This window comes from Aplidium turbinatum, chromosome 4 (assembly GCF_918807975.1).
Source record: "Aplidium turbinatum chromosome 4, kaAplTurb1.1, whole genome shotgun sequence".
NCBI classification, from domain to species: domain Eukaryota; kingdom Metazoa; phylum Chordata; class Ascidiacea; order Aplousobranchia; family Polyclinidae; genus Aplidium; species Aplidium turbinatum.
Window position 1 is genome coordinate 4088841 of NC_137475.1, and position 26225 is coordinate 4115065.

Below are 26225 nucleotides of genomic sequence, written 5' to 3' on the forward strand. Positions count from 1 at the left end.
AAAGTTCACAAAAAAGTAAACTTAAAATCTTGTAATTAATCAAATTACTTCGATATATTTAGTAACAAAGCGGTGTTTTGTTTGAAAAAATTGTGCAAAAGCTATTTCATCCTCGAAAGAATATGGCATTCTTGAAGTAAGATATATTTTTGTGATCTCACTATTGAGGTATCTCGAACAAACTTTGTTTTACTTTATTTCACAAAACTTTATTTCACAAGATAAGTAGATCACAAACTTTATTTTGTTGTGAACGAGATTCGTTGCACAGAAGTTTCATTTGAAACGAAGCTTTTGTTTCGGACTATTTTGTCTACAACGTCCCAGATATTTACTACAGACGTTAAATCAACGTAAAAGTGACGGACATTGCTGTCTAGGGTCATGCGGCTCTATCTAGCAAGTGTAGACAGAAAGGCAAACACCGCGTCTGTACATAAAAGAACGAACATTTGTTTCAAATAAGATTTGTAATCAACGGAACAGGACGTTTCAATTCATCGCAACATTAAACAACCACACACACTCCATAGGGAGCGAAACTTCTGAAACTATGATGAAGTTTCAAACGTGTCTTCCTCCCTGGGTTGACTCACAGTATTCACTGAATTGCGCTCAAAAACTCAACGTTATGACGTGAATGATGACGTCACAATGGCAAAAGCGTTGTATGGAAATGACATCACATTGTACGTGCTTAATGGCATAACAACGTCATATAGACGTAACAATCTGATTGCCACAAATTAGTCGGCACTCGCAAAATATATTATGAGAAACTTTGTTCACCAAGCGCCACTACGCGGCAACAATCAGTCGATTTCCATGACGTCATCAGGGGTGGGCGAAGTGCTCACTACGGGGGCAGGCCGGGTGAGGCAAGGGCCACCCCCGTATTGAGAATGAAGATATTTCCAAGCTTCCTCGGTGATCTCGCCGTAGTCGCTCCCTAAAAGTGATTAAATCGAGCTTAATGACAAAAAGTATCACACCCCGTAAATCCGACCTACCTCGTATCGACCCATGCGGTCGGTATATGAAAGCAACAAAGAGAATGAAGTGCATTGGAAGAAAACCGTGTTATTATATTGGATACTGATAACTTCTTGCTGATTGGATAACTGATAACTTCTTACTGATAACTAATTGCAGTAGTTTCGGCAACCAAGATCAAACTCTGTATAATAGATTATTAAATAATGTCGCTTGCTAGACTTGAAACCTGGCAACGAAAATTTTCAACTTTTTCATTTCCTCATTTGACAAAAAAATTGTCTTCGGGTTTTCTGAAGTATCAAACTTTCTCGCTCACGCGCAAAACTATTTTTACCAAACTTATCACTTTTGAATTTGAAAGCAAAAAAGCACCAATCAAACACGAAGTTTGGGAAAACGAAAACCACTAAAGCCTACCTTTTTTCACTTGGGGTTTCCCTTCCACAGTGACGGCGATTGAACTGTTGTCCACCTCTCCGGGTAAGTCTATACAATAAAAACAGTTTACACCATGTGTTGGAGTATCTACGTGTAGTGTAAACGTACCTTTCCTAGAGTGCAAATGCTGTCTTTTTTGTATCTTTTTAACGTCTGAAGGCATTGAAAAGATGTAAAAAATAACATTTTGCTGACAAGATTAAACACTTTCAACAAGGATACAGGCCGGCGTTTGCTAGGACCAAACATTAACACTCGGCTGTAGGTTGATTTTATTTGAATGTGATCGCTGAGGAAGCCATCTTTGAAGTGTCGAAGGCTTTATCAAATGTAAACTTATTCCATTTGACTAAACTGCCCAGCAGCGCTACAGACAATCATTCAATAAACTACCTCCGATTTTCTTCACACTTCTAACCTGAGTTACTAGAACTAAGTGGGCACTATTAGAATTACACATCAAGGCACTACATAATCTAAGTTTCATTATACATTGATCCGAAGTTTGCAAACGTTCGACTAATGCAAAACGGATGATTTTTTCAACTGAGCTATTCACACAACGTCGCTGCATAGCCGAGTGAGATAGCCTTGGCACGACGTTCGAAAGGGCGCTGGTTCGACACCGCTCAAGAGCATGTGGCTGTGTGCATGACACTTAAAGGCATGCGTAAAGGTGGACACGAAGATTGGCTTCCATGCCTTCCCACCCACTTAATCTAAGTCTTTGACCACCAAGCATAAGCCTGGATGATATAGTAAAACACCTGAACTCACTTTTGTCGCCTTGCAGATAATGTTCCCACTTGCGGAACCAAGCCATACTGATGTAGTACGAAGGAACCCTGTAGTCGTCCGAATGCTTGCTCAGCTGGGGAAATATGACGGGATTAGAAAAGGGGTTCCTAACAAGGATCAAATTCCCACCGTCGGGCAAATGATATCTATCAAGGGGTAAATCTATCCCAAAGACATCGTGTGCATGGTGAATGCCCAAATTGAGTTTGAAAAAAGGCGATGAGGATGAGTTTGAAAAAAGGCGAATTTACCTTCAAGCAAAGCTATAATACAAAAGAAAGTCTGTTTAAATTAGCTTTTTACGCCACAACAGGATTGCCTGTGGCGCAGTGAACGGGGACTACTGCTGCAGACTATATGAGCTCCATCCGTTCAAATTCTTTTGCTTAAGGTTTTCAGCCGTTTTATGTCTCGTTCATGTTTTTTCATGCTCTAAAGACAGATAAACCTCCCTTAATAATCATTCGCTATCTCCGCTTGCAGCAGATTGCGCATCAACATGGGTTACTTGACAGGGTTCCATGTGATTTTATGAGCCGTACTGCTTCCATGCTGGCTCAAGGCAGATTGGAAGAGGGTGATATGTCACCAGATTATTACTTAGGGAGTTTCGAATAACATTTAAATTTTGTCAATATATTTTGTGTTTTAGCAAGTCGACTTCCTCGCTGGGTGTATCGTAGCTCTATGGGGGTTAACCGACCCATGTATCCTAGTACCATGGGGTTAACCCATCCATGCATCGTAGCTCTGTGGGGTTAACCCACCTATGTATCCTAGCACCATGGGGTTAACCCATCCATGTATCGTAGCTCTATGGGGTTAACCCACCCATGTATCGTAACTCCATGGGGGTTAGTTCATTCGTTGGTGAGGATCAAAGGCGAAGACGATTTTTTTTTACAATTTAAAAATCTAAGTTTACCTTCATGAACATCTCGTGTTCTGCATGACGACGCTCCTCCAACATTTTCTCTTCCTGGATGCAAGTCTCGCATGGTTGGAGCCTCGTTATCGCTGGTCCTCCTCCAAAACGCTCCAGCAGAGCATGCCAGGTGTGCTCCGACACGCAGCACACCTTCTCTCCTATGTCACCCACGATGGCTGGAGATACGTCTAAACGATGAAAGAGAACATTGTTTCAACATGAGGAAGTGCCGCCATATGTTGCACATTCGACACGCCGATGAATAAATGTTCGGCTTCAATAGAACTAAGTTGTCCGGAAGCAGATAGCTCGAACAACCACGATACGTCATCACCACTAGCTTGCTGAGGCGTTGGTCTGCGGGGGAAAACTGAACGGTAAAGTGACAGTTGCGAGAGGTAAGATACGATGCCTGTTTGAAAGAGTTGTCTTTCTAAAGCAATCAAAACGGACAATCGGACACCAAAGTTGGCTTTATTGCCATCCCGTTCATTCAACCTCCTGATGTTAGAACCAGAACAAACATATTGTAATAGTAATTTCAATTGTTAAAATTTAGAAGAAAAACGAATGTAGCAAGTTGTCTATTGACATTATATCGAATTCAAGCATATGTAGAACCACTCACTGCCGTGGCGACACAGATAGTAGCTGTTGTTGATGGGGCCTGGCTCAGCAAAGGTTAGGAACTGGATGATCCACTGCACAGAAACATAGAATTTCATCAAGACCGGTTGCCTGGAGGCAAGGTCACATTTTGTCACTTGATCACGGAATGCACTTGCCTCGTCGCTCGCTTTGCTGGAAGTGGAAGAACAAGTTACTTTCTATTTCTAAGATCACACGGTACTTAATACTTATTCATGATTAGCTCATCAACATAGAATTTATGTTTTTTAAGTTCAAAATTTAGTGCTTTCAACATGAGCAAAACTCATTCAACATGAGCAAAACTCATTTACAGACGGTTACTATTCAACGTACCAGACCTGTACAATGTACATCTCCAAGGAATACAACGATCAGAACTAAAACTACTTTTGTGTCACATCCTGTGTTCGGTGCAACGTTAAAATGACGTGAATGTCTGTCAAACACACCAAAACATTGAGAAGTATAACCTATGTCCGAAACATGAGAATAATTGTAATTATGATCATAATTAATCGGAAGGTCGTACGCTGTGCAGGTTTGGTTTGAACACATACCGTGAAGTATATAGGATCGAACGAGTCGTGAAATACCTGTAGAAAAGTACATAAGCTTCAGCAGCAGAGACCGTCGATTCCGGAACTTCCGTAACATATTGGTCATCGAACTCGTACCATTTCTTGTTCAGAGGGTTTTTACAATATGATGTGTAATGGCCGCCTAAATGGACAAACAAATACGAATGAACATCAGGGATTGTTCGCATACAAGCCCAGAACATTGAAGTATTATAATACAATGCACTGTCAAAGGCACGATATATGAAGGCACAAAGCAAACGTCCCCCTTTCAGGATAAGCCTATCAGATGAAGCTGTAGGCCGTGGTAACTAAATTCATCAAAAGCACACATCAAAAATCTATGTGAGTAAAGGACAATCCATAGAATTGAATACTCATATACTACCTACTAGCTTGTAACCTGTAATAGCAAAGTTAAGACAAGTGCTGGGCGCTTTAAACTAAAGTATTCGAAGCTGTCGGTGTCGGGATAAAGCCATAAAGGTGGCTTTCTCAGTCCAAGGATGGACATTTTTTCAATCAATTAACAACAAAAAACCATCACCTCCAGCGCCACCATGATGAACGATGACTGACGTCAGATCGTAAGTCTTCACTTGAGAGTGGCAGTCGGTAGCCACGTATCGGCTCAGATCCAACCCCTGCAACGAATCGTTGTGAAAATGATCGGCTTCAAGAGAAATTATAAAACTACCATGTTGAAAAAGCTTTAGTGTCTACTTTTCACCAGTTGGCTAATAAGAATTAATGACTAATGCAAGACAATTTTTTTCATTCCTCTGTTGGATAAACTCTAGGATTGACTGAAATGAGATCTTGCAATCAACATCGATCACTTCCAAAGTGACCCAAATTTAGAAAAATGATAAATAATTGAAAATATTCAGTCTTCCAAACGTTTTACCTTCAATGGGTAGATGACAACAGAGGAGATCTTGGTGGAGTAAGAGGTGAGGTATTCGTGGCGAAATCTCTTGAGGTGGATGCAAAGGACCTCAGGGAGCTGGAGGAGTCTACAATACTTAACTCCATTTCTGAGTCTGCAACATCATCATACTAGCATGATTCTCAAAACACTAAATAAAAATACGTAAAACACTTGGATTGTTCTTCTATAGAAACTGATTTAGTCCAAGAGTAAAATTCTTCCAAAATCAAGTCAGTTAACTACAACACCACACCCAGTGCTGATTTGATACAGCAACGATTCAATAGTAAGCTAAAACATACTGCAGCATAACGTTAGAAAGTCTTGATTCACAACCAGTAAACGAATAACTTTTCGACCTACTTCTTGCACTTGTCACAGCTGTACATGTTGTCGCCCTTCAGTTCATCCGAGGAGAAGAAAGCAGACAAGCAATCTGTTAACGTTACGCTGGGACCCCAGAACCAACTGGAATGACAAACAGACCAATGAGGAGCTGGCAACAAGAAATCTGATGCTGACCAAGCCTCGTTTATGATGGCAGAAGATTTATCGGAATAAAATATATAACATTCAACTCTCAGCTGCTTTATGCAATAGATTGAGATTCGCTTTTAGCAGCATGATTGTTGTTTACTTTACGTGGATGCAAACGACCTGTTTTAGCCTGATGCTGCGAGTTCGCTGTGGTAATAGCGAATTGCACTTGCTTTCGGAACACAGTTCCCTCGTCATGTGCTATGATGAATAGTGTTGGAGTCAGTGGGTCGTTGTTTTATAAGTTAGCTGCTTTAATTTAAACCATAGACGTTAAGTACTTTGTTGTGTGGGCTGTAAGGTCGGTACCCGGTCATTTGGTCGACAGGACGTTTGGTCAACAGACATTTGGTCGACAAGACATTTGGTCGACAGGACATATGTTCGACAGAACAATTCATTAGGGTTAGGGTTAACTAACCCTAACCCAGGGTCACCTAACCCTAACTCTAACCTAACCCAAATGTCCTGTCGACCAAATGTCCTGTCGAACAAATGTCTGTCGACCAAATGTCTGTCGACCAAACGACCGGCTACGGTAAGGTCGTGGCTAGTGAGCAACATTCTTTTTATATAAGATTCTATTTGAATAAGGATCTTCTGATGATCCCCCTTTTAGGTGAAACAAACAGGCTGTCAAGGGTTTCGAGAGTAATAACTATATTTGATTAAATTTGTTTTTATATGCTGTATATTGGGTGTCTCACTTTTAGGCGACTTTTCAGGAAAATTAGGTTCGGGTCAAAATCGTCTCTTCCGGTCATTTTGGCGCCTGTCCCAACTCTCTAGCTCTTACCATATTCGTGATAAGGCCAAAATAACAAAAATCCGCTAGCTGGCGCATCAAGATGACGTCATAATGAAAAAATAACGTCATTTTTGAAATCAGTGACGAAAATCCAGTCAGAATTTGACCCGAACCTAATTTTCCTGAAAAGTCGCCTAAAAGTGGGACACCCTACTGTATGTTGTATATGCAAGGAATGTCACAACTACGAAAGAAACAGCTGTGCCTTTTGTACTTAAAAAATAAATGAAAATTTACTAATGTTTTGATATTATCACGACAGCACTGCACATCTCCGTGTGGCGGCCACTCTCATACCATAATCGGGCTATCAGAGCTAAGCGTTGTTCGAGCACAACAAAGTTCGCCGAACAATCGAACAACAGACCTTTCGTTTTGGAGTCCAACGCGCTCATAATGCGACAAAATTGCTTTGAAACGACTAACGCCCACCTCTTCAGCCATTCCCAGGCCGCGTAGAATCCATAATTATATCCTTCTGCATTTGCGCATGGGCCCCCAGGAGTAGGCGGGGATGGGGGTACGGACAGGGGCACGAAAGTGGGATGAGACCCATGCAGACGAACAGTGTCATCTTTCCCAGGGATTGGCAAGGACAAATCCTTAATGAATGAGAGTGATGTGAAAATAGGTCAACAACAAAAGAGACAAAGATGCAGGAGGGAATTAACTAAAACCAATTTGCATTTTGCATGTGCTGCTTTCATCTGCTTGTTGGAATGGGATGATGAGCACCTTCACGTGGTCCCTCCTGTGAGTAGCCAAGTTCAATTACAAATGAAAAGGCGAAACGAAGCTCATCAAAAAGTCAGAGAAAAAGACTTCATTTGCAACGTTTCACAGCGAAAACAGCCCTTTTGGGGGCATGCGGTCGTCCCAGCTGCGACAAAGACCGGAGAGAGGAGGATTCGGCAGGGGTCTTTCCGAATCCTCCAGCTGAACGTCGAAGGGCTCACGACCAGCAGCACCTGCTTGTTCTGTAATCTATTGACACATTTCTTATATTAGTGCAATACAAACCAGGTTTTAGAGGTCTGACAACGGCAAGATGATGTAAAGTCGAACACTCGCATTCCTTTATTATGATAAATACTGTGATGTTCCTTGATTTCGTTTGCTTGTGGAGCAGCAAAGCAATATCACTACATACCAGAACTAGCAAAAAATAAAAACAAACTATAGAATCGTCATTAAAACTTTTTAAAGCAACGCGAGACTCATATTAACTTGGAATGTTTCTCTTGTGTGAGAGAGTGACAAACAAGTCTTGCACTGCACAGAACTCCTCAAAGCGCCATCGAATATGTCGGATATGACGCTCCGGTGTTCGATCCTTGCCTCTTTCTTTGCTGCACAAACACAATTTCAAGTCAGCGGTTTTATTTTCGCTCGCTTTTCACCAAAACTTCAAACAACGCAAAATTCTTCGGTGACTTCAAGCGAGACCAAAACTCTAAATTAAATAAATCAACAAGCTCTGTGCGATACTACCAATATGCTGATTATAACTAGCAACACATAAACAATACTACACAAATAAAAAGCTAGTCACGTCCAACTCTTTTGAAGTCCTTTTGTTCTCTTTTAGCCTACACCGAGACATTACAACTAAGGTTGAGCCATCGTTACTTCTGGTGCTTGACTATGATGTCATTTTCACATGGAAACGGGTTTCTGGTATACCTTGTGTAAATACGTAGAGTCAGTCTCACCTTTGGTTTGCAGGTCGATGCTCTCTATCTGGGTGGTTGACCTTGAAGACGTCGTGCGCTTACGTAGCATCTCAGATCTCACTTCTGTCACCATGTGATCATGCTTGGCTGACTTTGTAGCAAGGGACGGAAAGGAATTGCTACGGAACAAAGGATGACCAGAGGAATGGAGTTCATCTAATTCCTGAACACATGTAAAAAGTTAATAACACCAGGTCGGCTTAAGGGAGAAAGAAAATAAATCTCATTTTTAAAGTAATGTTGTTGTTGGTCAATGAGTGATTTTATTATTTTCCTACCAGGCGTTAACTGCCCCCAAGATCACAAATTACTCAAAAAGTCGAGCACAAAAAAAATTACTTTCACAGAAAGCCAAACAATAGCAAGTCCATCACAAACTTGTAGCATTTAGACTTTCTATGTTGAAGCAAGACAGGATTGTGCTTCGCGTAAAAGCAAAGTGACAGCTGACAAAACACTTTCACCTGAAGCATTGTCTGCCATGCACAACAACTCTCTATTTCACGACTACTGTTTCAATACTTCTGTAAACCAAACTTTCTTTTCACCTAAAACTGGTGGCATCAACATGTCTCTAATACGTTTATACGACAAGGAAAACAATTTATGCTACGTATGGTATCACTCATTAAAAAACACAACTTGCTGCAATGTTCATCCCACTATCCTATGTGCCACTTCCGACTGGCCATCTATGTAGTCGTGGCGGTGTTACATCTAGGAACTAGGTAAGATGTTGGTATGATAGGTTTTCACAGAGAAGTTTTGTACTTCGACACCTATGCTTAAGGGCTAGTCTTTCAGCTCAGTCTGTTTGTTTTTGACCATCACAAGATCGTTACTGAAGTGAAACTTGTAATAACAGAAATATGATGAAGTGGTGTTTCCAGTTAAATGCTTATACGTTGCGAAATTAGAATGTGTTGCAACCATAAGTGCAACGCTACACTGATACGTCGGGAAAAAGCAAATTCGTAGCAGTGAGTACTTCGTTTTGTGCCGACAGAGCAATCGGGCTCTACATTTCTGCCACAAGTCATAATTATGGTAACATGCATCTTATACCTTCGGGAAATCAATGTCTTGAAGCATCGGTTGTGATTCATCGCTGCAACGAAGAAAACAACTTGAAGACAATGAAAGAAATCGATACAGAACAGATCGGTTGTGAATTGTGATGAAACAAAGCAAGACTGAAGCCTGTTTAGTTTTAAAACCTTTCTTGAACTTGAGTTTACTTTCTGCATTATATTTTCGATTCAGATTTCGTTTTTGGATTAAATGTAAAGTCTTATCCAGTGAATGAAACCAATAACTTTTTGTTTTCTTAATAGAGGCTCATAAAAACGATAACTATTTATAAACTTTATAGAATTGATCAGATACTTCGAGTGACTTTTCAGTAACTTTGTAAAAGTCTTGAAAAGTTTGCTGGTTTTCTTAAATTACTGGCTTTACAATCAAACTACAACATGCAGAATCTAGACAAGCACGGTATACACCAAGCAAGTTTGTTTCATTTTGAAGAAACTAAGTCGACCAAGAAACCGACGCTCAGACACTTTCGACACGACACCATCCACATCACGTGACTATTTCCGCAAGGCACATAATGCTTGAAGACACGAAGATTGGCTTCCTTTCTTCCCGTCCACTTGTGATTGAAAGCTTCAACCACCAAGCGATACCTTGAATATGATAAAAAGAAACTATTTTAAAATTCCAACTCAGCCCCACCTTCCCGCGGCAGCCATGTCTTCCATAGAAGCATTATTGGAACCACACGACATGAAACTATCTTCCGAAGAGCTGCTTATCGCCATGGAAACCGTGTCTTCCATTAACCGCTCACTTGTGACGACAGAGGTCGACAAGGGGTGGTGAGTGGAAAGACTCTGTTGGAAATACAGAAAAAGTATAAAAAATAAATCAAAAATTGTAACAAATCGCACCCTAGCACTAAAGCAAGGATTTGACATTGGGGTAAATTTACCCCTGTCGCATACTAGCACAAGCATTAAGTACTAATACCATGACAATTTAATCCTATTAGGTTGTCTTTTGGGATAAATTATCAAATTATAGTGAGGCACAACCCTAAGGCACTCACGTTGGCATCTCCCGCCTCCTGCTTATGTTCTGAGATATCGGAGACTGGAAAGGGAAGCTTCATGTCCTCATGGAGGCAATCCATCAAGCAGCGAAGAAATTCTTGTGTGTCCTGAAGGAAGCAACATAACCGTAAGAACATCGCTATGCACTGAAGGTTAATTCTTTTTATTGAATGGCAACAGAAGGTGAAAGAATTCGTTCTTGTTTTTAATGTGATTAAAATAGTGCGTGGGGGGCCCATATTGTGGATAAAAGATGGGATGCCTTATCGAAACTTCATTTCTGAGCGCAATGCGCAAATTTTCCAGTCCTGGCTAGTTGCTTGTATTTTTCGGCCTGGTATTATTCTCAACCTATAACGATTTGGTGGAAGTCCTTTGCACAGTAATCACAGGAATGCTGCATTGGTTTCAAAACTTTTTTTGCCATGAAAAGTGCAGAATTGCATTTAAACGTATCTTTAGTAAGATAAAATGTAATTGTAATTTTAAAACGATGTAATTGCCTTTACACTACATTCAAAAGTTTTGTTGATATCAAAAATTCTTTGACTGTTTTGAGTTACAGCGTCGTTTTGTGAAAAAGGTTGTTTTGATGTAAAATATATTTAAAATAGCATATAAAATCAACAAATAGCTTATTTAAAAAATGAATGGCATGACGAATGACATAAACATGACGCAAAGAAGGTGGATGACGTAGGATACATGTCAATTTTATGTGAGCAAACATTCTAATTTAATAGTTTAAACAGTTTTCGCTAAATTTCATTTTAATTTATTTTTCTTTGTCGGAATGCAAAAGAAACGATATTGTGGAATAAAATACAAAATTCTCTAAATAAACAGAAGGCGTCGTTGGATTTTCAAAAAATCGCCGAATAGGGAACTCGCCGAATCGGACTCGCCGAAACGGGCCATTCCGGGTTTTGAGTGCCTAACGGTAAATATCCCAATTGCGACCGTAACGCAAACAAACTTACTTGCTGCTGGTACCCCCGAAATGCGGGGTTGATGAACTTAACAGCTTGACTGAGAGCGGATGGGGAAACACTGGCGAGACGGGAGATGCTCCACACATCACTCGTCAGCTGAACCAGACAAACACGTCACAATGAGACACGTCAGAGAGACTTTGTTTCACGTACTATTACGTCATAATCTAAGAAAACGTCTTCAAATTTGACAGAACGATAATTTCTTTCGTGCTATAACCAGATTTAACTTGAACGGATGGTGATTGGTAAGCAACAGTTTAAAAAATGAATAAGTGCACGACAAACTGTAACATAATTATATACGTCAGCAAAGGTATTTAAATAGTGAAAAAGCAGATATACTCACCCGATGATAACTTTTCGACATCGTGCTCTTTTTCTCCATATTTTGAAACTTTCCGAGGGCAAGAAAGTGAAGGGTCAATTGGGGACTGTTTTAACATAAAAATATAACTTGGAAACTCTGTTATTGCAAAATATAAGTCATGAAATGCCATATAACCAGGTTAACAAAATTTAATTGTCAAAATTTGCTTTACGCAGTTGCCCAACTTAAAATAAAATTGCATATCAACAGTTGGGAGTTTGGGCAACTGTGCCCGACACAGTTGCCAAGCTAATGAATGATGTCATCATTCTCCTCTTGCTCTGAACCCATGTAAAGTTGACATAGACATCAATGTTGGAAGCCGTTGCCCTGGAGGATGATCCTTAGCTCACTGGTTTACTAAAATGAGGTTTAACCCTGCCGGATCTCCATCACTTAATCCTAGATAGTGGAGCATCTTGTTGTGATTCTAGAGTTTCTTGTTTTGAGGTTGATTTCAAGAGCATAGCCACGCCTCACTAGCTGCAAACTCGATAGGGACGTATGCAGCTGTTGGCACAAATCGATGGCAGAGGCGCTAATGCACAAAAAGTTCAAGTGTCACATAAAAAATATTTTTATGCTGAAATTACCAATAAAACCGCAGCGCAAGGACAGAAACCTCACCAATTGGAAAGGCTTTGAAGAGCAGCGTTCATGTAGCACGTATTTCCAAGGTTGCGTAGTCCAGTGAGCCCTCTAGTGGCAGTGATGCCACTGATATCATCCACATCATACATGAGGTCACTTAAGGACGCCAAAGTCGTGAATTTTATGTCGGATGACAGTTGATTAGGCACCACAAGTCTTTCTGAAGATTCTTCTGCACAAAAATAATACTTTTAAAAAGACTTACAAGTGTAAATATAGTGTGTCATTTCTGATAAATTAACAATGATTTATAGTTTTCATTTATAAAATCACATAGAAAACATAAAAAATATTGCAAAATTCAAGTCATTAAGCAAATATTTCTTTTCAATAAGACAGAATATGAATAACCTGCTCGTGTAATTTAGCTAATTCTTTCTACAAGTAGAAAATTATGCTACATTCAACAAAACCTGTCATTGTAAAATGTATTGTACATGTCAGCAGTTGCACATGCACAGCATTGTTTGCACAGTAGCCTACGTTATCTGTAACCTTAAGCATACTTACGATTCTCCTTATTAGCTGGCTTGGCACTTCCTGGTATTTTCTTCTTTGCTTGCTTCATGGCTTTCTGAAGAAACAATCACACCATAAACAGGCCTCGAAATTCACGGTCCGCCGTCACAGCATGTGATGTCCGCGGGAAGTACCATCTAGATCAGTCATATTTGTCCGCCGAGAAATAACACAGGAACTAGCGATACAAATCGTCGTTGCATAGCACGAACAATTGTTGCGAGAATATAATTTCCCGCGCATTCTAGCGCGCATCTATCCCTTAGCTTCCATTCAAGCAGGAAAACTTTCGATTTTTACGTTGCTTCAACGATTGATGACATTGAATCAGCGTGACAAAGGTGAATTCTTCGCTAAGAATCGATGGGAGTACCGTACTTCTACCTTCTACACTACAGTCATTCAGTCAACACCAGTGGTTTTCAACCTTTTTGGTGGAACGGAACCCAATGAAACATTCCAAAAGCTCGAGGAACCCCTGTTCAATAATTTAATTGCCTTATGCAAAAAACATGGTTTGATTGATAAAATTAAATTAAAATACTCATGTTCAGATTTATTTATGTACAATAAAAATACAAACTGTAAAAAATTACATTTATTCTCATAAAAAATTCAATGAGAAACTTGAGCCTGGTGTTTCTTACACAAGTCTTTAATATTGGGTCGTGTGTTTAACAGACACACACGAAGTTCATCTTCCACAGACAGCAATTGTGCTCGTCTCTTGTGCTTGATAGTTGTCAGAGCAAATGTATTAATAGTGGCAAACCTAATCAAAATTTGATTATATTTAAACAATATGCATATAATAATAAAATAGACTCTCGGATTTGAATGTAAACTTACGGAACCCCTAGACTTACTGGCGGAACTTTAGGGTTCCGCGAAACCCTGGTTGAAAACCACTGGTCTACACTAATCACGCGCAACTCAGTTCTAGTGTTACGTCACAATGTCTGGCTTTGATCTCCGAGTAATATTGATCAATCCAGATTGGTTACAAAATTTGTTAAGTTTTGGTATACAGTAAGAAAGAAAAGGCCCAGGAAAAATTAACTTTCGCTCACATGACACGCAAAAATAAACCTAAAGAAAAAAGCCTACTGAAACTTTGCACAACAGAAAATAGTAGCGTTAGTGTAGAAGTTTTCCAACTCGTGCCCACGACCTCGGCCGATGGAAGTTAATCAGTTATGCGGCGTATTGAACAGCTACGTACGCGATTTGACTCTTCAAGCGCAGGTCGTTGGTCTGATGAAAGCCTTTCAAAGTAACTTCGCTGAAGTTTTAAAAAGCCTTCTAAACCGTAGCTATAAAGTAGTTCTCAAATGGTGAAAAATTATCAAGATATAGTCCGGTGGCAGAGACGATTGACCTTGCATTGTTGTATTAAGTTTTTTTTATTGTTGATTTTGGTAGCCAAGGGTCTCTATTTTCAGAAACTGCTTGATGACATGTTGTCACCTTTGAGCAATTTGAAAAATTTAAGATGGCGTCCAAGATGGCCGCCATTGCCTATAAATGACCATAACTCCCTACCCATTCACTTTAGGAAGGAGATTTCTGTCTCTATACCTAGGTTGTAGGGGTCAAGCTATCCATTGGAACTAATTGTTTTGTTAATATCGAATTACATAATGGTAATTTCCAAGATGGTGTCCAAGATGGCCGCTTTACCTATAAATGACCATAACTTCCTACCCATTCACATTAGGAAGGTGATTTTTGTCTTTATACCTAGGTTGTAGGGGTCAAGCTATCGTATTCCACACTGGTAATTTCCAAGATGGCTGTCGTGACACTAAAATATCTTCTATATACATTATATACTATTCACTCTTGGAGGTAAATATGAAAAGGAAAACGACCACAGGTGTTATATTATAACAAATGTTCTTAATTGTAATTTTGACTTCTCACACAGACTACCAAAAGCGTATTATACAATTCATAAATAAGGATGGTTACTACTTTGCAAGTGAAGTACAGTATTATTCAATACGATGAAATATTATCTAAATTCAATTCAAGTAAAATTCTCTTATAAATAGTGAAAAGAAGAAAATTGAAGTATTTCGGACACGCAATAAGGAAAAACTCGTTATAACGATCATTAATATAAGGGAGGATAAATGGCAGAAGAAACAAAGGCAGACCAAGCATGATTTGGACATCAAACATCACTAAATGGACAAAATTTGTTATGAAAATGCAGTAAGGACAGCTCATGGTCGAGAACAGTGGCGCATTGTATCCAACCCTCAATACGAGGAAGAAACATGATGATGACTACTTTTGCAAAATAATCTACACTGTTGTGCATTGTGTTGCCCATGTGCATCACAAAGACATGCAATCAGCTATTATGTTAAGTTACAGCAACCCTGATTATAACAGGCGCAAAATATTGTGCATTTCATGTTTGCAGAGTTGCAACTACAAGCACGTGAACTGCATGGAGTAGTACTGTGGCATCCACATTTTATTAGACGTAGTAGACCATCTCTGTGGCTAGTTCGACTTCATCAGGTAGGGTGACTGGTTGAAGGGACTTGTTTTGGTCATCCTTTACCCAACCATATTCCATTGGGTCCAACTCGGGTGGATTCTGCGCTTCTAGTGACTGCCATACCAAAGTCTGATAGTGAGCTCTTTTAACATTCTCTTTGAATGCCTCAGTTGTTGGTGGCAAGGTACACAATTTTGGTGTTGATGACACTTTGCATGTTTGTGACAGCCATACCTTTAACCTTGTCTCTGAAATTGTACTACAGTCTGTTTGTCCATAGCACGCGGAAGTGAAGGAGGTAGCCTCTTGAATAACAGATTCCATAGAATGCCCTGGTACACCCAACAAGTTAAGTGAGTGCCCCGATCAAAGTGTTTTGAGTGCAGTAGCCTTTCCGATTTTATAATAGGAGGCGACGGTGTCACAGCCAGAAAGTGCATGTGCCGGGAGTATTCCTTCGACTATCTGACAATGCTTCTGCACAGTTTTTCCTATATCAAGCTATTCATATTTCACTATTGGTGATCGTCATATACTATACTATGGTCTATACCTGAAAAGACGACAGTGAATTATATTAGTGCCCGTCTATTACAATACAGGCCTCGAAATTCGTTTTCGTTGACGGCGGACAAACGTGTTCGGTCTGAGCAGCTATCTCGGCGGACAAATTAAGTCTCACGGCGAACACACCAGTTTTAACGGCAATCGCCATGCTTAATCACTTTATCTTGATAATTATTCGCCATTTGAGAACTATAGCTACGCTTTGGAAGGTTTTTTTAAATTTCAGCGAAGTCACTTTGAAAGGCTTTCATCAGACCAACGACGTGCGCTTGCAGAGTCAAAGCGCCGTGTAGCTGCTTCATACGCCGCATAACTGATTAATCGGACGAGGTCGCGTAGCTTCTTGCATCACAATGCTCTGGGCATAAGTCGGAAAACTTCTACGCTAACGCTAGTATTTTCTGCTGTGCAAAGTTTCACTGTTTTTTCTTTAGGTTTATTTTTGCGTGTCATGTGAGCGACAGTGAATTTTTCCTGGTCCTTTTCGTTCTTACTTCTCGTCTATACCAATACTTAACAAATTTTGCTGCATCTTGCTGTAATAGCCTTCTCATATAATCTAAATTTATAACCAACTTCGCCTTATCAATCTTACTCCGAGATCAAAGCCAGACATTGTGACGTAAGACTTGAACTAAGTTGTGCATGATTAGTGTAAAAGCATTGGTACTCCCATCGATTTTTAGCGAAGATTTCACTTTTGTCACGCTGATTCAATGTCATCAATCGTTGAACGTGAAGCAACGTAAAGATCGAAAGTTTTTCTGCTTGAATGGACACTAAGGGGTACAGTATTCACATTTTCTAGGTGCGCGCTAGAATTCGCGAAAAATTATATTCTCGCAACAATTGTTCGTGCTATGCAATGATGATTGTATCGCTAGTTCCTGTGTTATTTCTCTGCGGACAAATATGACCGATCTAGATGGTACTTCCCGCGGACATCACATGCTGTGACGGCGGACATGCCCGCCGTGAATTTATGGGCCTGCAATGTGATATTTACAAGGAGTTATGGTCATTTATAGGTAATGGACGCCATCTTGGAAATTACCAGTATGTAATACGATAATAACGTAATAATTAGTTTTAATGGATAGCTTGACCTCTACAACCTAGGTATAGAGACAAAAATTACTTTCCTACAGTGAATGAGTAGGATGTTATGGTCATTTATAGGTAATGGCGGCCATCTTGGACGCCATCTTGGAAATTATCATTTATGTAATACGATATTAACGTAATACTTAGTTTTAATGGATAGCTTGACCTCTAAAACCTAGGTATAGAGACATAAATCACCTTCCTAAAGTGAATGGGTAGGGAGTTATGGTCATTTATAGGTAATGGCGGCCATCTTGGACGCCATCTTGAATTTCTCAAATTGCTCAAAGGTGACAACATGTCATCAAGCAGTTTCTGAAAATAGAGACCCTTGGCTACCAAAATCAACAATAAAAAAAACTTAATACAACAATGCAAGGTTAAGGGAAAAAATCGCATTTGGCTCCCAGACTATAAAGTGATTAAGCATGACGATCGACGCTAAAACTGGTGTGTCAGCCGTGAGACTTAATTTGTCCGCCGAGATAGCTGCTCACACCGGACACGTTTGTCCGCCGTCAACAAAAACGAATTGCGAGGCCTGCATAAAGCAAAGTGGTTTATAGGTTATTCAATATCATTTGATAGTGCACAACTATTGACGTGCACTTTATTTGATTGAACATTTTACGTATCTTGTACAAAAACGTTTACAATAACACATTCTTTATACTCACCAGTCACCAGGCATAAATGATGTCATAAAAATCAGGAAACTGTCATTTTATATATATGTAAAGAATTTATAACAATTTACTATAAAGTAAACATATCAAAGTTTTTTTATAGTAGGAATAATAGCACTTTAAAAAATTTTTCTGCCTCCCATTGAACTGATTGGCATCCAAGGAAGAAACGTGGACTTTGGTTCTTCTTCTTTTCGCACCATGCCTGTTCCAGGCTTAGGCATTCATGCATAGTTCTGAAACACTGCCAAGAGTAACCGATCGGAGCATGTCATAGTCTGAGGGTTAGAAGATTTAATTTTAAACATACTAATCTTTTTGTATTTCTTGGCTAGGTTTTTTCGCTGGCCGTTTTTCTCCACAAACATTTTCTCTTTTCTAGCACTAGTTACAACGTTCGTCTGATGAAAGTGAAAGCAATGAAAAAAGATTGATTGGTCTTCACTGCTTCACGGTCTTCACTGCTTAGGCATTCATGCATAGTTCTCTTCATTTATTCTAGTATTTGACTGTATTAAAAATTGTTGTGGTTGTAACTTGAAGTGGTCCTGGAGATTATTGAGGAAAGTGAGACGCTGTTTCCACGAGCTCGTTTTCCTTTGATTATTCCAGAAAAAGCTTGTTTGTCGCTTGATGAGGTTTTTTAAGAGAGTTCTGGTTTGATCGGTTAGAGTTATTACGATTTCTTTTGTTTTGTGGCTGAGGTATGATATCCGTTGTATTTTTCATATGGCCCATACCTATGACTTTGATTCGCCTACAGTAAATTTAAAAGACTGAATAAAATATTGTATAGATGATGCAATTAATAAGATTTGCAATAGATTGAGTTTCGCTTTTGGCAGCATGATCATTGCTTACTTCACCATGTAGATATTGACAACCTGTTTTATCCTGATGCATTGAGTTCGCTGTGGTAATAACAAACTACACTAGCTTTCGAAACACAGTTCCCTAGTTCAATAGTTCATCATACATCATATGCACATGAACATTCATCATAGCACATGACGAGGGAATTGTGTTTCGAAAGCTAGTGCAATCCGCTACTACCACAGCGAACTCGCAGCATCAGGCTAAAACAGGTCGTTAATATCTACATTGTGAAGTTAATAGAATTTGTTTGTTACAATCTAAAATTTGCTACATTCAAGAGTAAAGAGTATGTACCATTTCATTTGGAGAAAAAACTTCAGGGAGCCGCAACTCCTTTTTGCAAGCATAGCACCAAGTTCGAAATGTGCTCAAGTTTATGGCAACTGGATGTTCAGACTCCTGCAAAATATGTTCATTTTTCACAGAAAGTAAGAACAAATCAGAACAAAGCATTTAACCAACATTGAAGGCAAATTATAAAATGCTTTGAGAAGATGTAAAGATCATAAGATAATTGACAACACATCGCTTGTGAGTTGAAACAATGGATAATTGAATATATACTTGAGTTTTAAAACAACTGATTGATGGATATAAAGACTAAAGAGTTTATGGAACCACTACTGCAGATATAGTTTATCACACTTGAAAATGTCAACCCACCTCAAAATGCTTTGAGCTGTGATCTTTTCTTGAACCTGGGCACCCAACAAAGTCACAATCATTCTAAGAAAAATAAGCTTCATAAATACATCATATGTACGACAGTTGCAAATCCAGTGGGCACTTAAATAAATGTAATGGCTTTCATTACTTCTTTTAAATAAGGTAGTTAAGCATACCTGTAAACAGCTCCAAAGATTAGGTCCGGTACTACCGCAAGCTGTACAATTTCCCTAAATATATAAACAAAACAAAGTTATTCTGATTAAACAAATAGCTTTTTTATGCAACATTTCACACAATAAGAGAAAATATTTTTCACACTATTGAAAACAATGGTGATTTTATCAACCTCAGAATCACACAAAACTTAATAAAACAATAAAACTCTGATATATATCAGTATTATATAATATGTGTTGGTGCATAGTATAGCTATCTCAAATATAATGATATATAAATCTGTTGAAAGCAGTGAATAGGAAATTAAGCCTGTTACACTGTTAGGCCTTTCCAACATAACACTAAACACATAACTTCTCGTCAAACATCAATACTACAAGTGACTGCTTTAAGTCTATTTCTAGAAAAAACGTAATCATTTTCTGCAACGAAGACACCATAACACAACTCTACAGCACTGTGTCTAAGTTTTAAAATGTTTTAACTGAGATCTTTACTTTGCAAAACTTTATCATTACAATACGAAGGGAAGCAAGCAGCAAACTTGAACATCCCATCACCACTAACTAAACACTGATAAACTAAAATGATGACAGAATTGATTCACCAAAGTTTTTGTTTTGTTTCAACAACTTACTTCTGATCTTTTGATAAGATATTTTGTTGATATCTTAAAAACCGTAGCACAGTGCTCACATGCCATCAACTACTGCAAGGGATTAACAAATGTTCAACTTTCAAATTTATCATAAACTAGTCTAAATAATACTTCATCATTTTATTCATTGTAAAAAATTATTAAGTGTCTCACACATCTAGGTTATGCATGGGTGATTTATCAGTAGTACAATTTCTGCACTATACGTTCCCACGGATGATGCTGACGCACTGCGAGAAAAAGTCAAGACAGATGTAATTCGACTGTTGCGGGAGACAGGTTGATACCGAGAAGAGTGACACCAATACCAGTCACGATTTAGAGGATGATTTTTTTGGTGTGTTGGCACCATGCAGTGAAACGTCGATGCAGAAGGAAACAGCAATTATGGACGCCTTTTTTTCGGACAGGAGCAAGTCCTGGAGCTTTTCGACTTGATTGATTGGTTTATTTTGTTGTGCAATATCATAACAGCAAAATCATTAAATGATGCAGCACGCCTAACGAACACAATTGAAACAAAGAAAAATAACAAATGTACACTGCATCGTTGAAGTAAGTAAATCACAACGGGAAGCTGCGAAGTGACCATGACGGTCTTCGAGTCAAGCAGCCACCCTCAGCCAAGTCGATGATAAACATTTAGTAAACATTACACTAAAATATCTACACTTGCAACAAAGAGTCAAGACAGAAACAAACTTGCATCCATGATATGACAAAATTACAAGTTCCAATATTAGGTGTTGATAGTCAACGATTAAAAGCTTAAAGAGTTTCAGTCCACATTAGTAAATTACACTGCAATCAACTTTAATATTCTGCAGGTACCAAGTTAAAACCGAGTTAAAACATCTGTTCATTAAATACAACACCCCCATTCCTTCTAGTGCTGTGGTGGAGAAACTTTTCTCTGTTGGAAAAAATGTGCTTAAGCCAAAGCGGGTAGGATAGGACGGCCGTCTTTAAATGTAGCAAACCTAGCAAGGTAGCCACTGCCCACTTTAACAAGCCGAAATTTCAATGTAACCCACTTAAAAAGTAGCCACTTTATTATAAATGTAGGTTAAAGTGCCTTCCATAGCAAACCTGGTAGCCACTTTAACAAGTCGAAATTCTGCCACTGAAATTAACTAGGATGAAACCGCCAACCAATCATAAGCTACGGTTTAAGTGACGTAAAAATGGCGAAAAGAAGATGATAGAAAGCAAATTAAGTGATGGATTTTTTGTCAGCTGGTTGGCTTAGGGCAGTGGTTCTCAAACTTTTTTTTGTTGCGACGCCTCTGAAAAAGTTTTTTGGACTTGCGACGCACCAGCAAATAAAAGTGAATGAAGAAACTTAGGATTAAAGTTTTGTTTATTGATACAACAACAAAAAGCAATGCATATTATTTAATGTGACGTGTGGGCTTGTTTGTTTTCACAAAGTTCATTGAATCTTGAGAGAATTTTTGAAATTGCCACCAGCATTTCTCTTTCACTGTTTATTCGTGATCGATATTTGGTTTTATCACCGCCAAGGCAGAAAATTTTGCTTCACATAAATACGACGTGGCGAATGGGATAATAATTCGCAGTGCTTTCTTTCACCAAACCTGGATAGTGGATAATCGTCATTCATTGAATCCAAAAATTTGCCGGATTTCCTACTATGAAAGGATCACGAGTCCATTCGTAGTTTGGAAAATTTTCCGGGAAGTATTTTGCAAATTTCGACTCGAGCTTGGACAAATGTAGATAAATATGCTTCGCAAATTTGAAGGGAAAAAAACGCAATTGCAAGTTGCAACCTCAACTCTTCACTATTTTCAAACTGAAACAGAGTTGCCAGATTTTGAAAAAAAAAGTAGCCAAAAAAGTAGCAAATTTGCTCCCAAAGTAGCCCAATTTATAGCAGGAGCGCGAGAACTATGTTTTCCAACTTCTGGGGGGCGAAGCCCCCCAGACCCCCCGTGAGGCGTTCTAACACTGGCTGCAGCTTAAGAAACCCAGTGAAATTGCACAAATTACTCTGCTAAATAGCAACAGAGTTACCGGTACATTAAGGCACGTTCACATCAGGCTCTATCGCAGTGGTTCCCAACCGGGGTGCCGCGGCACCCTGGGGTGCCAATTGGAATGCTCAAGGGTGCCGCGGGATATTGAGATATTTGAATACTGCGGCCCATTCTTTGTTTTAACTTTAACCCGTTAAGTGCGGAATTTATTTATTTCTAACCGAGTTTTAGTGTGTAGCCTATTAAGTTTCGCATCTCGCAGTTATTCCCGGTACCTTTCTGGGGAGTTGCTTCTTCTTCTTCATCGTGTGTCACACGCCATAGCCCGGAGTATCACGCAAGCTCTTGCTGCTCTATCGTTGAACTCGGCCAAATCCTGTGCAGAGCACCTTTCTTTTAGGTCAGGGCATTCGAGTAGAGTTGCATTGTTTGCGTTTGCTCCTGTCCGTATTTGTAACTTGTGCTCCCCGTGGAATACCCCCAGTGTCCCAGGAACCCCAGGAGAGTTGCTTAGTGGGGAAGCCACTGGCTGTAAGTAGATAATCCGCGGTATGCCTTTGTTTTCTCGCCCAGGAAAAACAGCGTGAAAGAGATTTTGACTTGTTACTGTTCTTTCCTTAATAACGTTTGAAACGTAGCATTAGCCTATTGCCAGGTTTCATGATTTTATTTTGCGTTTCACGGCGCACGATTGGGTCTTCAAATTAGCGAATGCATTAGATATCTTTGACCATTTAAATAACGTAAATGGCAAAAATGAAACTCTCTTAACTTCAAACGATAAAATGAAAGCACTGAGAGAAAAACTGCAAATGCGGTCCTTAAAAGTGGAGAACGGAAACTTTGACAAGCTTTCACATATCTCTGAAATGAAGAACAAAGAAGTTGTATCATTAATATCTCAGCACCTAAAATCATTGGAAGAAAAAATTGAGAAGTATTTTTCCAGCTTGTCAAGATAGACTCTCATATTGTTTTGAATCTTAAATAAAGAGAAGAATTAATTGACATTCGTAACGATGGAAATTTTATGCTTATGCACAAGCAGATGCATCTCAACGAGTTCTGGATAAAAATTCAAAATGAATATCCTTGCTTTGGAAAGAAAGCTATTGTGCTTTTGCTGCAGTTTTCCACGTCATACCTATGTGAGAGTGGATTTTCCGTATCATCGAACATAAAAACTAAACAACGAAAGCGACTGCTTATAGTCGAGGAAGAAATGCGGGTGGCTTTATCGAATGTGCCCCCAGATATTAAGCGACTTTGTGCTAAGTCAAGCCCAAATTTCACACTGACTTTTAAATAAATACATTTATTTACGTGCGCTATTCTGTACAACTCATTCTGTGTTATTTCATACAGTTATTTTTAATACAGAAACCTCATAAAATTGATCCAGTTTTGCCAGGGTGCCGCAAACTATTTATCTCTTTGATAGGGTGCCGCAAGGTCAAAAAGGTTGGGAACCACTGCTCTATCGGGTACAGATTAGATTCTCACTACGTTTTCAGCACACTACTTTTCAAGCACTTCAGCGTTCTGACTTCTACAGTAAGAGTAAACTGTAAAGACATAGAACGGAGATAGCGTAACGCTAGAATAGTCTAGAAACTCACTCAACCATGTCCCTTGCTACGTCTTGGAAACATGAGAATGCGCTGTAAAATTTGTAAACTACAAATACACTGTCAGTAGACTGCAAGCGAAACTTACTTTAGTAAGAAATTTCCGATGTAAAAAAGTCGCAATCTTGTTATATTGTCGCCAATCTAAATTTAAAAGTAGCCCAAAAAGTCGCAAGTCGCCAAGCTCAATTTTTTGTCGCAAATCACATATGGAAAGTAGCCCAATTTGCGATAAGTAGCCCAATCTGGCAACACAGAACTGAAATAACACCAAGGAAAATGATTCAGAGTTTCCAATTTTTTTTGGAAGGATAGACATCCAGTACTACGTTAGGGTATCAGCAGTGGCAATTTTTTTAGTTAATTGCGGTGTAGGCTAATCGGCTAAGTGCATTGGACACATGTGTCCCAGCGGTCCTCAAAGGGTTAACCTCATTTTTATAATCATAAACTGAGTTCAGCCAAGAAACAGAACTATTTTGCGACGCCCTTGGAAAAGTGAAACGACGCACCAGGGCGTCGCGACGCACAGTTTGAGAACTACTGGCTTAGGGGTTAGGGTTAGAGCTAGAAATATTCATTTCATTGACGCGTGTTCGATTCTCACCACTGCTATTGCTCTTTTTCTTCTGTAATTACCAAATAAAGTTCAAAACAAGCATTAACTCTCTGGATGAGTGCTAGAAGGGTCACAATTGGACGGTAGCCTCTTATAACACGTTCTGATTGGTTGGCGGTTGCATTGTAGTCAATTTCAGTGGCAGAATTTCGACTTGTTAAAGTGGCTACCAGCAAACCTCGCAAACCACCAGGTTGCCAGATGGTATATATTTTTTAATTGTTTTTTTTTAATTTTTTGGCGTTTTATTTATCGGATGCATGTTTTTTAAAACCTATTTGGGCTTTTGAATGTGTTATTTGTTTAGTGTTGATGTTCTATTTTTATCAATAAAAAGATATCAAAATTTCTGCTTTGTTGGTTATAGTTAGTTTTGATATAAATATGTTTAAATCAATGTACGTTTAAAGCTACGTATAAAGCTACATGTAGCGTATAATAACAGCTATAGAATTATATTTCATATTCCGAGACGTATAAGTATAAGCTCTGTGATGGTAACTAACAAAATTACGACGTTTCATGCTCTCCTTCGTAAAAGTATATATAAATTTACTGATCGCTGCTTTAACACATCGAATACGTGGATTCAGCATTTGATGAATTCCGAGTGTTATTATCAATCTGCTTTCTTCCAGCATCGTGATCGTGCTCTCCAGCCTGAAACTTCTGGTTAATATTTGTGTAGTACCGATAGCTGCTACTCGATTTCTGCAGTGCCGGATTAACCATTAGGCAAAGTAGGCACGTGCCTACAGGCCAGTCAAAAATCCAGGCCACTTTCTTGGATGAGTGTAGAGAGAATTTTGACAGTTATGAGCAGCAGGCACGTGATCGCAGTGGCTGCAGCATACTGTATATAAATCTGAAAGTCGGCGAGCACCAAAGTGGCAGAAGCATGTCAGTGATGGAGCTGCTACAGATGATGTGGAAGGGATGTCGGGCCAGCAAAAATTTAAAAGCAACACGTTTTATGTGATCATCGACCAACTGAAGAGTGCACTACAGAAACGTATCGATGCATATTCCATGGTGCTGCAGAGGTTTGGGGCTGTAACTGAGTACGACTCCATGTCTATTAAAAACATCGATGTTGCTGTTGCAGGTCTGGTTGGTGTGTATTCAAAGGACCTGTCTTCCCATCAGAATTTCGTCAGTTTATGTGCTGGTATGAAGACTATAAAGAGCAAAGACGCGATGAAACAACGGCAACAGGAAGTGCCCAGAAGATGTTTAAAATGCTGCACACTACTGGTGTTTATAATGCATTTCCGAACACTGAAGTAGCACTTAGAATATACTTGTCTCTAATGGCTACGAATTGCTAGGAGGAACGCTCGTTTTTACAACTGAAACGATCAACAATGATTAACAATGTGTCAACAACGTCTTGGTACACTGGCACTTTTGTGTATTGAAAGCGATCTACTCCGTAAGATTGACCTCCAAACACTAGTTAACGCGTTTTCAATCACAAAAACGCGCAAAGTTGTTATTTAATTAGGCATATGACCAAGTTTTTGCACGGTACCCTGTGTTATAGTTGCAACAACGATCTTTGTGACAATGATTTGGCAACATTGATAATTCCAATTTTTTTAGTTGGCAACCCTGATTTTCGGGCCACTTATAAAATGTGCCTACAGGCCAGAAGACCGTTAATCCAGCACTGGATTTCTGTGTGG

At 39.2% G+C, this 26225-nt stretch overlaps 1 protein-coding gene across 1 annotated transcript; it reads right to left on the reverse strand.

Annotated features, from left to right (window-relative positions):
* Positions 1-259: 259 nt before the first annotated feature.
* LOC145769680 (ubiquitin carboxyl-terminal hydrolase 33-like) lies at positions 260-20395 on the reverse strand. The gene is made up of 23 exons (XM_082581354.1): positions 20273-20395; positions 19632-19685; positions 19453-19515; positions 19084-19188; positions 13036-13099; positions 12502-12697; positions 11854-11938; positions 11493-11600; positions 10509-10619; positions 10136-10293; positions 9464-9506; positions 8378-8561; positions 7893-8014; positions 7098-7267; positions 5684-5788; positions 5297-5432; positions 4937-5033; positions 4405-4531; positions 3789-3961; positions 3158-3348; positions 2212-2305; positions 1414-1482; positions 260-949 (listed from the first exon to the last, which is right to left on the reverse strand). The coding sequence occupies exons 1-23, from the start codon at positions 20336-20338 to the stop codon at positions 813-815; spliced, it is 2658 nt and encodes an 885-aa protein (XP_082437480.1). The 5' UTR covers positions 20339-20395; the 3' UTR covers positions 260-812.
* Between the last annotated feature and the right edge of the window lie 5830 nt (positions 20396-26225).